The sequence below is a fragment of the Mytilus trossulus genome, chromosome 9, assembly GCF_036588685.1.
Source record: "Mytilus trossulus isolate FHL-02 chromosome 9, PNRI_Mtr1.1.1.hap1, whole genome shotgun sequence".
NCBI classification, from domain to species: domain Eukaryota; kingdom Metazoa; phylum Mollusca; class Bivalvia; order Mytilida; family Mytilidae; genus Mytilus; species Mytilus trossulus.
This window is the reverse complement of record NC_086381.1, coordinates 27,381,552-27,399,943: the sequence shown is the minus strand read 5'-3', so window position 1 is coordinate 27,399,943 and position 18,392 is coordinate 27,381,552. Positions and strand designations below refer to the sequence as shown.

The 18,392-nt window shown below is 30.6% G+C and overlaps 1 protein-coding gene across 8 annotated transcripts in view; it reads left to right on the top strand.

Annotated features, from left to right (window-relative positions):
- Nucleotides 1-18,392, top strand: part of LOC134685400 (ras and EF-hand domain-containing protein homolog) — a 43,250-nt gene that overhangs the window by 13,155 nt on the left and 11,703 nt on the right. For 5 of the 8 annotated variants that reach the window (XM_063545136.1, XM_063545137.1, XM_063545134.1 and 2 more), the window contains exons 3-10: nucleotides 9,871-10,020; nucleotides 12,561-12,651; nucleotides 14,342-14,437; nucleotides 14,850-15,043; nucleotides 15,353-15,421; nucleotides 16,494-16,581; nucleotides 17,102-17,175; nucleotides 18,071-18,106. In XM_063545136.1, the coding sequence (XP_063401206.1) occupies nucleotides 9,871-10,020; nucleotides 12,561-12,651; nucleotides 14,342-14,437; nucleotides 14,850-15,043; nucleotides 15,353-15,421; nucleotides 16,494-16,581; nucleotides 17,102-17,175; nucleotides 18,071-18,106 (798 nt within the window). Of the gene's footprint in view, nucleotides 1-4,400; nucleotides 5,434-9,870; nucleotides 10,021-12,560; nucleotides 12,652-14,341; nucleotides 14,438-14,849; nucleotides 15,044-15,352; nucleotides 15,422-16,493; nucleotides 16,582-17,101; nucleotides 17,176-18,070; nucleotides 18,107-18,392 lie in introns of those variants that run through there. The other 3 variants (XM_063545139.1, XM_063545142.1, XM_063545140.1) reach the window with 2 other exon arrangements.

The window sequence follows — 18,392 nt, the reverse complement described above, 5'->3', positions numbered from 1 at the left end:
GATGGTCATTTATGTAGAAACAGTTTTATTTGTTCTTACTTACAGTGCCAGGTTTTATTAAAACACTATATATTTGTGTACAAGTAGATTGCAATGTTTGACCGACAGTATTTGCAGTATATGCATGTTTGTGCTAGTTTATGTTGTTGACTGCATATTCAACACTTGACACTCAGTAGATAAATTTTTAATGTTTCTAAAATTGCATCACCGGTTTTAGTACTAAAACAATTGTCTATATTTATTTACATTAGACCACCGACCGATCCTTGGACATGTATACCAACTGTTACAGACTAATATAGAACCTATTATAAGTAAACAATTGGTCACATGTTTACTAATTCAACTTTAATATTAGAACGGAATTATAATCTGGATTTGATTTGAAAACCATGATGAATATGTATATTATTCATTCTTCTAAATCTTCATTCAAAAATCAACAAAAGTTAAAAGTACATTCATATTTTTATTTTGCTAGTTAGAAAGACCACAGTCCTATATGTGACATTTTATATATTAAGATGTAAATTCTTAGTCACCTATATATATACTCTAAAAAAAAACAAATGATATTTGGTAACACATATTAATTTTCAATTAAACTAATGCAACTACTTAATTCACCAGGTAGAGTAGACATATAAAGATAATGTTGTCCGTAACCTTTTAACATTAATTTTTAAGGGAGCTACCATTTGATTTTTATGGGGGGGCTAGGATGAAATTTAAAAAAAAAAGGCAGGACAGGATTTTGAGTAAAAAAAAAAAGCAGGATGAGTAACTTGGCAAAAAAAAAAGGCAGGATGAAAATTGTTGTAAAAAAGTCAGGTTAAGCTAAGAAAAAAAAAGGCAGGACCGAATAGACTGAAAAATAAAAAGGCAGGACAGAGATTACAACTAAAAAAAAAGGCAGGACAAAATTTGTCATCCTAGCCCCCCCCATAAAAATCAAATGGTAGCTCCCTAATTCAATATCAAAGTTTTCATCTATCTTTGGTTTTCAAACTTGAAGCATTGAAAATATCCAATAAAGTTTAATCCAGTAAATCCTCTATTATGTTTCTATAAACAGTACTTCACATATAGACTTAGAACAAGATAACGTCACTATATGACCATTTCAGTATATGTATAAAATACTGCCAATGAAACTCTCTACCATAGTCCAAAAGACGTGGATGTAAGCATTTAAACGTCACATTAATTATCCTCACCATTCCCTATGATTATGCTTCATGTATTTAGCAGAAGAATCAAATTCCTTAATTTTTACAATGTACACGTAACAGGTTATATGATTATCTTGTGCATTGTATGACGTACTTGGGGAAAGTAAACAGCTTTGAAAGTTCCCGTATCACCTCTATTTTTGTATACACTTTACCTTTTATAAAGAGCAAGCATGGTATAAATAGAAATTTTCCTTTAATTTCCTGTACTTTAAAATGATCAAATAAAACGTCACCTTTGTTATTTGAGGATAAATGTATGAAGTTGAAGATTTCAATAGAGATTGTCCTTTGTATACACGATGATATTTATATGAAGTTAAAGATTTCAATAGAGATTGTTTTTTGTACGTGTTGTATAAGATATTACTTTTCGATACATAATGTTATCGTGTAAACAAGAACAAAACACATACTTATACACTTTCTTATTATAATATTTCGTAATAGTCAGTTGCCAAAGGGAAAGTAACAAATAATATAACCTTTGTGAACTATTTAGTTAGCAGCTTAAATATTACCTTCATTTAGATCCGCCTTATTGTATCTTTTGTCTGTATAACTTCATTTGATACGAATTTTGGGTAGATTCTATCACCCATGACTAGAAACCTTATTGGTTATATCTGCTAAACTTAGCACATTTTCGTTTAATGACTTGATATATAAGCAGACTGTATTGCAATGGTTACACACGGAGAAAGGGGGAGGGGGACTGTTTTCTGCTCTTTGGTCAGGTTGTTGTCTCTTTGACACGTTCCCCTTTCCCATTCTCATTCTCGATTTTAATCATATACTTTCTAGTTATTTCATGCGAGAAGAACAAACATTAGTTATATATGTGTTGCATTGGCATTATCTACCCTTACCTTGGTCAGTATTCGACGAAATATTGAGTCTAATAAAAAAAATATCCATACATACAAGGCTACGGGGCGCCGAATGGGACTCTTGTGGTTTTGTACAAAATTCAATTCTGTCATAACAAAATCATTTTTGTCTTACAAAACTATGTGCTACAGACTTGTTTTGTGAGAACTTCAATTTTGTGATGACAAAATTCATTTGTGTAGACAAAATTCATTTTTGTCATGACAAAATTCATATTTGTCATGACAAAAGTCAATTTTGTCTTAAAGGTATGCAAATATAAACATATTTGCATACAAAATTGACATTTGTTACCTGATATGGAAATTAAATCACAAAAGTCAATTGTGTACGGTAAGATTCAATTTTGTGAGACAAAATTGACTTTTGTGAAAAAAATTAACTTTTGTGAGACAAAATTGACTTTTGTGAGACAAAATTGACTTTTGTGAGACAAAATTCAATTTTGTCATTTTTGTTGAGACAAAATTCAATTTTGTCATTTTTGTTGAGACAAAATTCAATTTTGTCATTTTTGTTGAGACAAAAGTCAATTTTGTTAATTTTGTTGAGACAAAAGTCAATTTTGTTAATTTTGTTGAGACAAAAGTCAATTTTGTTAATTTTGTTGAGACAAAAGTCAATTTTGTCAATTTTGTTGAGACAAAAGTCAATTTTGTCAATTTTGTTGAGACAAAAGTCAATTTTGTGACGACAAAATTCATTTTTGTGATGACAAATTTCAATTTTGTAACAACAAAATTAACTTATATGAGACAAAATTGACTTTCGTGAGACAAAATTGACTTTCGTGAGACAAAAATCAATTTTGTTGATACAAAATTCAATTTTGTTAATTTTGTTGAGACAAAATTCAATTTTGTTAATTTGGTTGAGACAAAATTCAATTTTGTTGAGACAAAATTCAATTTTGACAATTTTGTTGAGACAAAATTCAATTTTGTTAATTTTGTTGAGACAAAATTCAATTTTGTCAATTTTGTTGAGACAAAATTCAATTTTGTTAATTTTGTTGAGACAAAATTCAATTTTGTCAATTTTGTTGAGACAAAATTCAATTTTGTCAATTTTGTTGAGACAAAAGTCAATTTTGTTAATTTTGTTGAGACAAAATTCAATTTTGTCAATTTTGTTGAGACAAAATTCAATTTTGTCAATTTTGTTGAGACAAAAGTCAATTTTGTTAATTTTGTTGAGACAAAATTCAATTTTGTCAATTTTGTTGAGACAAAATTCAATTTTGTCAATTTTGTTGAGACAAAAGTCAGTTTTGTGTAACAAAAGTCGATTTTGTATGCAAATTAGTTCACAGAAACCAAACCAAACTAATTTAAATACAAAATTGACTTTTGTCGCTCAGTTTTCAAATTAGGTAACAAAAGTCAAGTCTGTGTAACAAAAATGAATTTTGTCATGACAAAAGTGACTTTTGTCCGCTGATAGATAATTTTGTATGACAAAATTTCAAATTTGTAGTATGATACAAATTTTGTTAAACTGAACTCATTTTTGTTGAACAAAAGTCACTTTTGTCCGTACAAAATTGAATTTTGAGTACAAAACCACAAGAGTCCCATTCGGCGCCCCGTAAAGGCTACAGATGAGACGAAACATGATTCTATATGATAAAAAATGACTCTCGATCACAGCTTGACAGAGGCATAGTTAAACTTGACATGAAGATTATTTATAATTGGAAAATTTGTAGATACACTATAAATATTTATGTTAAAAATTTAATTTAATGTTTTGCTTGCCAGTTCTGTTTTGTTAAGTTTAATCATATAACATTTAGGACATTAAGTATGACCCTTAGAGGAACTAATATTGTAATAATATTTACTTTGGGACAATTCAAATAAAAGGTAGTTACAAAAACACATAAGTTTATATAAAGCATTTATAAGGGATAAGGTGGGTTAAATATTATGACAAAGGATAACTGGTTGAATTATACCATCTTTGGACCCAGATGTACATGTGAATATAATCAAGAAATGACGAATGAACATAATAGAGAACTAGAGTTAACCGGAGAGTTTATTTGAGATTGTCGCTCACGATATAACTTTGAATAAGTAGGTTAAGTGCATTGCGTGCTGGAGAACCTTCAGGAAAGCCATTTCTGAAATTTATATATTCAGCTTGCGGCAGCAAAAACGTCAGTACAAATCAAAGACTAATTTTTCATTATTGAAATTCCATGGAGTACTTCGTGTAATTGTTTCAGAGTACAGTAGACATCTAGGTTTGTGGTAAAGTCATCTCATCTATGAAATAGAAGTTCACAACGACTGTCACGAACACAACGTTCTGAGAGAAAAGTTTGCATGTTCTATTATTATAGTAAATGGCAACAACTTAAATAGGTCGTCTTACTATAATTGAAAAATCATATTTACTTTCCTCATTATGTTTAAAGTTCCCAAACGACAAACTTCACAGATCGTGACAGAGATAGAGGGTGTTGATTGTAGGTTCATAAACTAAATAATCTGTCAAAAGTCGCTCTCACCTGTAAACATAGACGTCCTTTGATAATAAACAAACAATACATACATGTAGTGTGGACACAAATTCGGACGTCGGAGATCATGTCAGTGGATAGTTAATTAAAATTAAAATTAAAATTAAAACGTATTACCAGGATATTTGAGATTACACACGAAGATAGACGCCCACAACTGTAAAAGTATGCATTGTATTTGTCAATTACCTGCTATCAGTTTTGAGAAAATAAGAAATACATACACCTGTAAATACTGAAGACATAAAGACAGCTGTTGGGAACCAAAATATTGTGACATTTATTATGAAAGGAGAATAAATAAAATAAAATAGGATTTAATATAACGTTTAAACCAGTAAACAGACCGTGAAAGAGGAAAAATAAAAGATAGGATCACAGTAAATAGAAAGAAACTTTTATGTTTTATGTTATTTAATCTTGTGCAGTGCAACCAGGTGTAATGTTATCATCTAGCATCTTGGACATATATTCCTAAACTTCAAATCTTCACATGTTCAAGAAAGTTCCTGAAGTAGTGTTTTCTGATGTTGGAGAGGACGAGTCGTATACAATCGACTCATTTCGACACGTGGCAGATCGTCTAAATCTGTCGTCGGAGGAACTTCAGACAATCTTTTCAGCAGTCGACAGTGACGACGATGGTGTCATTACTAAGAAAGACCTATGTTCACCTTCGCCAAGTCCAAGACGGAAAGGTGGTCAAACATCGGAAATGTTACCACCACTAGAAGATAATGATACAATTAAAACGGATTTAGATGTTTTGTCTGAGAAAAGGTAATTGTATTTTCACCAAATCTATGACAACGTATACCCTGTTTCACGCGAATTCATCTTTGTATGTTGTATCTATGTATTAGTCATACCAATGTCTGGTTCTATTTGTTTAGGGCTTATTGAGAAATGTATCAGCGCGAAAGTTGCATTTCTGTACAGAGCGTAAGAAAGACTACTTATTTTATAATTGTAACTGTCCATTTGGTATGTATTGATGATCATTCAGTACTACTAAATTGAGGGGTATCTTCAGCTCAGTAGTTCGGTTCTGATATGATTTATAGCAAAACTTTCTAAAATTGTCCTTTTGTATTTATATATTATTAAGAAACTATGTTTTCAAATCCCTAAAGCAAATTTTACCTTTGAAGGATAATTTCCTTTTTTGGCATATAGCTCTTCGACTGTTTCGGTTCTTTTTGTGTTTCTATGATACATATGACGTGTCTCTGTAATTGTTTGTCTATATGCGTTTTGAGTTTCTGTGATATAGCATATGGCGTGGCTCTGTAATTATTTGTCTATATGCGTTTTGAGTTTCTGTGATATAGCATATGGCGTGGCTCTGTACTTATACATCCCGTCATTATGTTATTGTGATATGGTTAATTTTTGTATTCTTGTCTTTAATTTTTGCTAATGTGCTTTTTCTGTATGCTTTTTTGTGCTTCTTTGTTGCATATTTGTTTGTTTTTATAGTCATTAATATTTTCGACTGTTTCGGTTCTTATAATCCTTAGCTTTCAATAATTCGGCTCTGAGCAATCCTGATATAGCTAAATTAGGAAAAGTGCTTAGAACGCCGGAAATTTATATATAGTGTTAACATTGAGATCAACTTGAAACTAAGTACACATGTTCCCTTGATATTAAATTAGATTTTTTACCCAACTAAACTTAGAAAATGATAGAGTGAGTGGGGCATCGTGTATTATAGACAAATTCTTGTTCAAATTATGAAACAAAAACAGTCTGAGAATGTAAACCTGTCATGTTCCTATACCATTTGTGTAAGCAGTAAGAGTCTTTTAAATTTTTCTCGACAATTAATCTTTCGATATTTGGTCTAAACCTAATTGACATTTTGATTTAAAATCCAGCAAAACTTGTTTGTCCCTTCGTGTTATTTGTTCGTTGTAACGTTTACAAAGGTATTATGACACACGCATGGTTTCTGTGAAGGTTGCATTTAAAAACATTTATATTTTGGCTTCATATAGAAAAAGAGGAAAACGTTTTTGATTACAAAAAAAACAATGTTTCATTGTGTGATGTTGTTTGTTTGTTTGTATTTGTGTTTCTTTTTCGTATTGTTAGGTTGCTTTTTTGTATTTTTTGTGTTCATATTGCCGTTAGTTTTGTCAATTGATTTTTTTTTCATTTCGGGGTATTTTATAGCCGACTATACGGTGTGTGTTTTGTTCATTGTTGAAGGTCGTGCAGTTGAATAAAGTTGAAATTTGGTGGATAATTGTATTATTAGCAATCATACCATACCTCATTGTTTTTATACATATATTCTGTACTCAATTGGTATGTTTTCATTTTTATAGCATAACAAATTAAATATACGGTTACTATTGCTGTATTTTTAATATGTCGATGGACAAACCCGATTTTTTTATTTGTTTGCTTATTTAAATATCATATTTAACTATAACAGCTGGAAAGCTTATGGCGTAATCTTCTATATAAAGAAGTTTAGGACATCTGCCCTGATTAACTATACATGCAGATATAGAAAACAACAAACATCAGAGATAAACAAAGAGATGTACTCTTGTTTCCATTTATTTATATTGTTCGAAACGTTTGTTTATTTTTTTCATATGTGACCATTATACGATATTCTATTGTGGTATATCATTGTTTTAATGTCTATCACCAGCTTGACCTTTGTGTTACATTCAAGTAATTGCTGCCTGGTAAACAATAGCAAGCACAATTTGATCACGATTCCCAAATCATGTGCCGACTTTTATTTTCTCGTTTAAGTTAGTGGTCATCCTGTTATAATCTGGCATGTGCTGGTTTTTATTGATATGCTTTGCTTGTTTGACATAGGTTTTACTGGTTTTACTCTAACACATTTCTAAGGCACACAATGTTTTGTTCGTTATTGTTTGTCTGTTTGTTGGTATTTGTCTGATTTTCTGCTGAGCAGTCCTAATTTTTTGGAAATTACTGTTATCATTTTTGTGCATTAGTTAGAAACATGACATTCGTTTTCAAATCGTTTGTCGTGTTCGACTTTTTGAATTTGTCATATGAAAAGGGACTTTCCGTTTTAAAATTTCCTTGTTGTTCGGTATTTTTGTTATTTTACTTTTTGATAACTTATCATTTATGATCTTATGGGAAGTGATACAGTGTATTTTTTTCCTTTTATCCAAATGAGTTGTTCATTGTGTTTGATATACTATGCCAACAATATAGAAATAGGTTTTAAAGCCGAAGTTATATATTTTGAGTAATTATTTCCCCATTTAATCAGATCTCGTCTATACATACTTGCTAAATACTTCCTCTTCACTAATATGTGATTTGTTCCATTGACTGCAACAATATTTCAACCATATTCGGTAAAATATACATTTTCAAAAGGGATTTATTTTAAGTACATGCTTGTGTTAAATGTCAACTGCAAGTAATGGCTTGAATAACATTTTTGCATCGAGATAATCTTTCTATGCAAAATATGTACACATTGCAAATATATTTTAAGTTCTATACAATGACAAAAGTGTATATTTTACATAATGTGTACAATTGCTGATTATGGTCCTTTTATAGACATCATCACTTGTAGTATTATCAGGTTGAGTCTGCTTTCACATTTGCAGGTGACTGTGCCAATTCTGGTAGCTCGTCTGCGACAGTCTCATGTTATATTCAAATGCCTTTGTCATTAAGTAAATTTGGTGTTGATGCGAAGTCCTTGAAAAGTCCCTGTTGAAATTTCATAGTTGTCCTAGACTAGGGTTGGTGTAGAGTTTGACATATTGTATAAAAAAAATGTCAATCTCTTTCATAACAAAGAAAAAATACTTGATAGGCATTATACAAAAACAATCATATGATCATCTCAACTCTGAGCTGGAACATTTATAAAGTAATCTTCTGAATTAGAAAAATATTCCCTGACTGAGCATCTGTTTGTAAGATGTAAATAATACCACCAATGTATGTCAATATGACTGAATAAATATATATATAGGTCATCAATCGGTTCGCTGTTTTATACCTTTTTATTTCTGTAAAATTATATGATATCTAATGAGATACAATTTCATGGTAGCAATAATTGAATAAAGATATTAATTAGTATAAAATCATAACAATCATATATATAGAATGTAAATCAAAGCAATAAATAGAATAGCCGAATTAGACTTATAACCGGTTTGTATACTGACCAACATTAGAAACGTAACACTAGATTATGTTTTGTAATTGCCATTTTCAAATAATCATTTTTTTGTAAACAAACTTATGAACAGAAAGTTATTTCATTACTTCAATGTTTAAAAAAAAGTCCAGGTCGAAAGTTCAAATATTGTGGTAAACATTGAAACCCTGGTTTCTCCCTTACCAATGAACGTGTAACCAACAAAAGCAATGACTGCCTGTAACAAACGCCAAAATGATTATCCGAAAGCTCAACCAATTCAGTCCGGTACGTTTTAGTCAATTCAGTCCGGTAGGTTCTGTTTTTCACGTTCTGATTTTACCGTTATTTCACCCATTACAATGGGTTTTTGGCAATTATGCGGTTAAAACTTTAAGGCTTTAAATGTTTTCTGCAGTCGATTCTTTGACAGTTCAGTTAATGGGAAACATTTACGGCATACATCTGTGCAAAATGGCATTCAGCAGTTTGATAAGCAGTTGACGTTCCGGCGGTAGGTCTGTCTCGCAAATGGCGTTGCGTAATCAAATTTTATTGACGTTGCAGTAGCATGAGCAATACGACTGGTGCAAAATGTTGAGGAGGATCTGCCTTCCCGTCCGGGGCATCCGCATTTATGGTGGGTTTCGTGTTGCTCAGTCTTTATTTTTCTATGTTGTGTTTTGTGTACTATTGCTTGTATGTTTGTTTTTCATTTTTTTCAGCTATGGCGTTGTCATTTTGTTTTCTATTTGTGAGTTTGAATGTCCCTTTGGTATATTTCGCCTCTCTTTTAATGAATACATTTTAATGTTAGCTCTAGATTTTAATAATCAAATGAGAACACTACAATCATTGTACATGTTTTGGCGTTATTACTACAACAGGTGCTGAATATGTTTTAATTTAACATTGTCTATTGCTTCAGTACAGGTCAATGTACAAGAGGTTGAAAGGTTCTTAGGGTTGTTCGATTTCCCATTTATTTCAATCTTACATTTCTATTAAGTAAATGAACGCGTGACAAATGTTTTTTTTCTCCATTTCAGCCAAGAACAAGTGTGTGATCTTTACCAACAACTGCATGCCTCAGACAATCCAGAACTCCTCCAACATTTCGAATCAATCATCCTCGGTGTTATAAAAGATGTCAGTACGTACAAAGTGGAAAACCAACGACTGGAGAAAACATTTAAAAAGTAAGATGCGTGCGCAAGTACATAGCACAATCAAATTCTGCGCCGACATTTCTTAATTCTTAATATAATGATAGTATAAATGTAATGTATAAAAAGAACAAAAGAAGTAAGAGTAGAGATAACTGAGATTATCTTGCGACGATGATTAGTTCATCATGCATTTTGTTGTCGTACGCTAACTTAGGAGTAAGGTACTATTAACGAAAATACCGAACTCAAAGGAAAATTCAAATCACAAAGTCCCTTGTTAAATTACAACATCATAAGCTCAAACAAATCAAGTGTATGGAAAGGCTGCCATATTCCTCACTTGAAACATGCATTTCCTTATGTGGAAAATGGTTGGAAAAACCTAGTTTATAGCTAGCTAAACATGTCAATTGTATGAAAGTCGCATAACATTCGATTATTTTGACGTTAAAGTGTGAACAAAACAAACAGACAAGATAGATAGATACGAATGTCAAAAATAGGGATATTTACAATCTTAGTCACTATAAAACCAAACAAATATGTCAACAAAGAAAAAACAAAATTATAAATAGACAATATTCAAAGTTTATACGATTTTTTTGGCGATTTTGTGCGTGTATGTAGTGAGTGTTTGTGTGTGTATTTTACCTAAGAAGGTAAGACCTATATAAAACTACCTTCCACAGATAATCATGGTAGTATAGTTTTTTCAATGCATTCATCAATTTAATAGGACACTCTTGTAATTTAGATACATATGAACTACAGGTGCTAGTGTACATGGATATAGCCGTGTATGTCTTGTACCAATGACGAGTACAAGAGTTCTGAAGAATTTGAATAAAATTAACGTTATAAGATACTAAATGTATTTAACGACTACTTATAACTAAATGACTAAATGATTTTCTTATCAAAGGGCGAGACATTTTTGTACTACTGAGAATTGTTTTTTTCAAATATCAAATTAAATATCTTATTTGCTTTGAACAGCAGGTTAATCAAAGTCAATTGTCATTTCTTCTTTCATCTTAAGCATTACATGTATATTTTGTTACGTAACAATTCGAGTGATATATAATATATATATATATTGATATTCACTTAGTTATTTTCATAAACCTAATGTAGAGAAAATGGTAGAACACAATCCTCGTTCGTATTTTCTTGATAAAAATACATTTGATGATTCAATCGGCATGCATTTTATACGCCTACATTCGACAATGTGTTACCAGAAAAATCCAACAGTGAATATAATTAGGGTTTCTTTTTATGTCATAGATACTCAAAATGCTGCATATATTAAGAAAGAAAAATCGTCAACTGTAAAAACGCTTCAAAGCACCAATATTATAAATGATAACTCTACAGTTAACAAATTAATCGGTAGTGCTTTCTTATTTTAAAACGGCGTAAAAAAATTAAGCGTAATTTGCGTGCATATGGTCTTTTCTCCATGATATATGGATAGTGCAAAAAGTTGAGAGACTTAGTTTTTGTAGACTTGATAGTGTTCCCGAATTTTTGATTTCTTAATTTTCCAAAGACATGGCATTAAATGACTAACATAACAAGTTTGTATCATTTCTATAGTACCCACATCTTTCAGCTTAGATATCCTCTTAATACTATTTTGCACATTTACTTTTCTAACTACACATGAAAAACAGGTATTTGCACCGCCTCCCCTTAAATAAATACGGATAGATAAAAGCAAAATCACTGTTAATCAATGCTCTTCAACTCTGTACTTGTTTGGCTTTCTATAACTATTTTGGTCTGAGCATCACGGATGAGTCTTATGTGGACGAAACGCTCGTCTGGAGTATTAAATTATAAGCCTGGTACCTTTGGTAACTATTAATGATGATAAATTACTTTTGAGTTCAAGTAAGACTTTTTAACAATTTTTGAACATGTATATAACATAAGAATATAACATAAGATGATGCGGTATGATTGTCAATGAAACAGCTATTCAATAGAGGCCAAATGAAGCGGATTTAATCCACTACAGCTTGCTTTTTGTTTAAGTTAACGTCTTCGTCATTTGGTTTCTGATTTATAGTTTTCTCATTGGCAATCATTCCGCATCTTCTATATTTATCATATATTTCACTGTAAAGTACCTACCAGTAGAAAAACATCAGAACACATTTAATAATTATCTAGAAATGGCTTGACTCAATGAATTGGTATTAGGCACTTAAATTAATCACACGAAGACGATAGGCAAACAAAACTCATATACGAGTACTCACATGCAATAAGTTAAAGCTAGTTCAATTAACAACTAAGTTAACACTGCTTGGCAATTAACAAAGGACACATTACCCATTTACAAAATCAAGAACACATAGTCATTATTTTACTTATTACAAACACATGTAGTTCTAACTTCGGCTTACGTTGAAAGGTCTTTATACGTTTAGAAAAGTAAATTGAGTAACAGATTCAGTAAACGCTGAATATCTATGAACGCTTAAAACTTCTGATTTGTCTTTCAAACCTAAAATACATATGAGATTTGCATTTTAATGTTTTATCTAATTTCTCCATTTTAGAGAAAAAATCCAACATGACAAACATCTACGACAACTGGAAGAAGAAATGGAAAGAGAAATGTCAAAAATGGAAGAAAGAATAAGGGAAAAAGTAAGTTTCTATTGAATTTTGAGTGGTGTGTTGAATCTCATTTACGTGTACCTCATATCTTTTATGCATATCATCATTAATTACTATTGATTCTTTAGCACACTGATGCCTAAATTTGTTTATTTCATACGAATAAGTGCGTGAAAATCTGTGTCTGTATTTAAAAAATATACCACAATTTTCCAAAAGATTCAATATAGAATTTACAATAAGAATCAGTATAAACAGTACCAGAGGGAACTATGTACAATGCACATTAAATATGGCTAAAATTCATGGGACCATTAAACAACAGTCTCGCCTTATCTGGTATTATATAAAAGAAATCAGCTGTTTATCTTGTCGTACACTACATGTATAATTGCCATTCATATATATTATCAAAACATCAACACTATTGCATTGCAAGCTGCCGTCTATGATTCATAGGAAAACTATCCGTAGGTAAGAAAAAATTTGCAATTGACCTTTTTTAAGCTTTGAAACACATGTTACTTAACAACCAGTAGTACATTGTATATGGAATATGTATAACATTGATTTTTTTGATTGTTTTCTAATTTGAATCAACAAATTTGTATGTGGTTTGTAAGTTTTAAATAAAGCTGTGAATTCAGAAGCAGATATTATTAGAGGTGTCTTTTTTATGTAAATGAATGAAATTAGATATTGATACTACTGAAATTAAAATAAAACAAGGAGGAAGAGAACATAGCTTTTTTTGAAATACAAAAAAGATAAAATTAATTGTATCACACAATGTCTGTTCGTCGCACCGATGCTCGAATTGAAAACATTATCACACGTATTCGAGTTGTTTACTCTATCTTGTCTCGTCTTAAAAAAAAAAAAACACAACAAAATGAAAATCTCAGAAATTATCTATAAATGACAATATGAAAAAAAAATTGACATTAAGGCGACATTGCTGATGTATCTTGTTTCTTAATTTGGGTTAGGAATAGTAATTCATATAATATATGTTGCGAGTATCTTTATATCATGGAAGAAGTAGTTGGTCTATATACCGTCTTGTGCTTTTTTGTTACATATTTGTTTGTTTTATAGTGATTAGAATTATAATACAATGTAGACTGCTGTACCTATTACGTCTGTTCGTACAGTTCACACATTGTTGTCTATATAATAGAAGTGATCCGACTGTCATACAAGTGAGAGATTTAGCTATCTTTAAAACCATGTTTAATCCTCCATTTCTACATTAGAAAGTACATGTACTAAGTCAGGAAAATGGCAGTTGTTATCCATTCGTTTGATGTATTTGAGCTTTTTGCCATTTGATTAGTCCTTTTTGAATACTCCTCTGGAGTTCAATATTTTTGTGATTTTACTTTTTGTTACTACTCAGATAGTACTTGCAGGGATTGATAGTACACTGGTAACGGCGCCGCTTTTCAGTAGTATAAAATGTATGGTAATGTCTTTAACTTTTTTGGATTCGATCGTCACTGATTAGTCTTTTGTAGACGAAACGCGCGTCTGGCGTATATATAAAATTAAATCCTGGTATCTATGATGAGTTTATTTACTGTAATAAATCTCGTCAGTTTCTTTATGAATAAAAGTTTGAGAGTTAATACATAACGACATCTATCTGAAAGTCATATACAAGAGTTTAGCTAAAAATTATATAGGATGTATATAACACAGGAGTGTTTGATTTTAACAGGAACAAAGAAAAGTGCAACAAGAAAAAGCTCAACTAAAGAAAGAACTAGAGACAGAGTTGTTAACATGTCAACAAAGTTACAATGTCATGCAACAGGTGAACAAGGCAATTAATCTTATCTTCTTAATATACTGAACCAATTAACGCGATTTTGCATTTCAGCATTCTTTCTTTCAAAAATAAATATTCTTTGATATACATTGAAAAGAACGATAAGAAATTGCAGAAATATACAGTTTGTAATATTGCTTTATGTGTTTTCTTTATTTCCCCTAACCTTTATATTAAATAGTCAACATGTATTTAATACATACCGAATTTCAGTAACATGTACTTTTTCTTCGGTAAATTTCACTTTTAGCCAATATCATTACTAGTATGAAGAAGCAAATAATTATATGCTTAGATATTTTTAAAAAGGTCGATTACAATGTTAATATAGCTTCATTTTGTATCCATAACTACAATATTTTTGGAATTTATGCACATAAAAACTGCTTCTTTACAGGAAGGACTAGGGAAAGAAAACAAAGAAATGGAAGAACAACTTTTGAATTTACAGAAATCATTAAATGATATATCAGTGGAAAATAGACAATTAAGGAGTGAATTAACGGACAATAAAACAAATATGGCAGTAGTGCGGACAGAGTTATCAACGTATAAACAATCATACAATGAAAAAGTCAGAGAATTACACTTGTAAGTAATCACTTGGTTCAGGAGTAGTAAATTCCAATTCTTTTTATTACAAGAGGAAGATATCAGCTTGAAAAACAGTATTTTAGTAATCTATTATTTATTTTACAAACTATGTTCTGGCATATTAATGTTCTCAAAGCAAACAAGATTAGACAAAAGTCAAACATGCTAAGCATAAAGCATCAAAGAAATGAAATCAAATTGATTTAAGATTGAAAACAGGAAGAATTTGTAAGTCTATTCGTGGATTATTTATGACAAGTAAGATCATATAGTAAAGAGTCATAGCTGCTTTTGTTTACCTTACAGGGAGAAAGCCACTGTAGCAGATATAATAAAAGAACAAGACAACTTGACACGACAGTTACACTTATTACAGTAAGTATTGCCTACAAATATTTAAAAAGGGACACTTATTAAAAGAAAGCAATGATACAGATTACCGTTTGGATTGCTAAATCGGCTTCATTAAGTTCTGCTTTCAATGTAAGATTGTATACTATATTGTTGGGTCGTCAATTTGATCCGCGTAGCCCTTTGCAGTATTTATTTATTGTACATTTCTACAGAAGAAAATACATTTACAAAGTCAGAAATATGACAGTTGTTGTCCATCCGTTTGATGCGTTTGAGATTTTAATTTTGTCATTTGATTAGGGATTTCCGTTTTGACTTTTCATCGGAGTGAAGTATTTTTGTGATTTTACTTTTTACTATGACGATAGCTACTCCATGAGTATTGTGCGTTAAATACGAGTGCTTAACTATTCAAAGAGTAAGTTACAGTACACCCAATCAAGTTCCCAAACCGAATACGACACTTTTAAAACACAGAGCATGAAAGAAGGCTAGCAATATAAGTTTAAGAAAATTCCAAACTGATGTAAAATGTTTTGTTTTTGGAAAGGGAGACCCTTTAATCTTCTTGATAAATTACTGACATCAAGTTGTTTGAGGTATTTGTTAACTACATTTTTTTTTCTAAAGGGGGTTGAACATATTTTCTTAAAGGTTTATTTAGTAATTGCCTTCACAACTTGATTAACCGTTACCCATTTTCTATGTTGTTTGGACTGGCAACAGTCAACACATTACTTTCTTGCAAATGATTAATTTGATAATGCTTTGTGACAAGATATAGCGGGTCACATAAACCAGTATATTTTGCTTAACTTTCCGTTGCCCCATGTATGCACTGGTGAATTATAGAGTTTATTTTGGTTTTTTTCTAGTTATTCAGAGAGTTGTGTATTTATTTCAGTCTATCCATGGATATCTGTTCTTTGCTTTACGGTTTCTAATTGCCCCTTTGCTTCTCACTTCTGAAAATGCCTCTTACTTCTGAAAATGCCTCTTACTTCTGAAAATGCCTCTACCTTTTGACAATGCCTCTCACTTCTGAAAATGCGAAGTAAAAAAGTTAATTATATGATATTATAATGCATTTCAGCAATGCTAACAAACAACTACATGACCATAACGATGATTTGATTGAATCTTTCGAGAAGCGAGCACCAAATAGACAGCTGTCATCTGTAGTAAGTACAATTAATTACATACACTGTGTCAATTAATGTTGAGTACAAAAGTGTTAAATGCCTAAAATATAGATATCAATGCAATGAAAGATGTCAATTCAACAAAAAAATAATCAAGATATCGTCACTGAATTACTACATAGTTATGCTACGAAACTGTTTTGAGTTGATGGAAAATTTCTGTTCAAGTACATTGATAATGAAAGAAAGGTGCTTTCTTTAGTTAAAATAAACTTGATATTTTGTATTTTGCAAGTATTTCTTTTAAAGAAGTGCAAAACCTACAGCGCGATATATTCAAAAATTGTTCAAAAAATAAAAATAAAAGTTTTGTTTTTTATTTAAATTTTTATCTAAATGCAACTAAATGGAGATTAAAAATAAAATATTTTCATGTGAATTCTAGTTGATTCTGAATATTAGTTTCATACTTGTCATGGACGGTTGTAAAATTATTTATTTCTGACTTATTACTAAAAAATGTATTTTTCAAAGATTATGATTATTTTGAACTTTTCAGTCATTACCTAACTCAATAGCAGGTGACAGAAGAGGCTCATTAATGAGTGACTATCTACCTAGCGGACCATCATCGTGAGTATTTAGTATTAGTAATTGTTATCCAATTAATTTTTTTATTGCCTCTCCACATTTTTTTTATCTCGCACTTGTCAAAATCACACATCTGGAAGATCCGCTTTTAGTTTGGCTTTGTTTTTATCTACCGTAGTTTAAAAAAAATCTGTTGACATACACCCGTCTTATCAGTTTTTCTTACTTAATTGAATACAAGTTTTAGTCTTATCGGTTAAATAGTTTATTCAAACAAAAAGTAATGTAGCTTACATGAATATCATAGCTTATATATAGATATTGTAACAAATGATTTCAAATAGAGCAGATACAAGACTATAAATCGACATAATAAAGCAATTCAAAACATCAGCAGGCCAATCGTTAATCTGTACCATATTTTAAATCTTTTCCCAATATAGACAATTAATTTTCTCATTTGTTGACAATCATTGAACAAATGCGTTTTCATACATCAATAAAAGTAATGATTGTTCTAAAATTTCCAATGTAACACTTAATTTCTTGATAATTTCTTGAAACCAATGAAACTAATATGGGTGATAATGGTTCTCCTTGTATCACTCCTTTTTGTACAGGGAAAATGCCAGCAAAGTTTTCTTTTAACTTTATAAAATTTTACAAAAAATAGAAATTAAGATTAAAAGGAGTTTACAACGAATACCACATCAATTAAATTCAAAGAAAAAAAATGTCCAATCAGTTGGTCAAAAGCATTTTATAATCTATGAACAGCAGTACATCCTTTTCTTTAATCCAAAATATTTATTAATAATTGATTGTTAAACAATTAATGCGTCTGTCATCAAACTGAGCATATATTACAATATGACTTTGACAGCTAATAACTCGAAAAATTGAGCCTTTCATTTATAACTTAACACTATTTTTGCAGGCACAATTACTTAATGGGATACCGCTATGATTATCGGTAATTTTTTAATGTACTGGATTGATATTTATTAAAAACACTGCTTAGACATTTAGCCACATATACACATAACAATCGTAGGCGATGCATTTTTGTTATATTGATAGTCTGCTTATATTTATCAAAACAAATACATTATCTGCTTCAAACAGGAAGTTAATCAAAGTCAACTATAATACCCTTTTCTCCCATCTATCTCATGATATTTTGTGGTTACGTAACAGCTCGTTTGAAATTAATATCTATTGTTATTTTCATACACCTAATGAAGAGAAAAGTAAGGAAC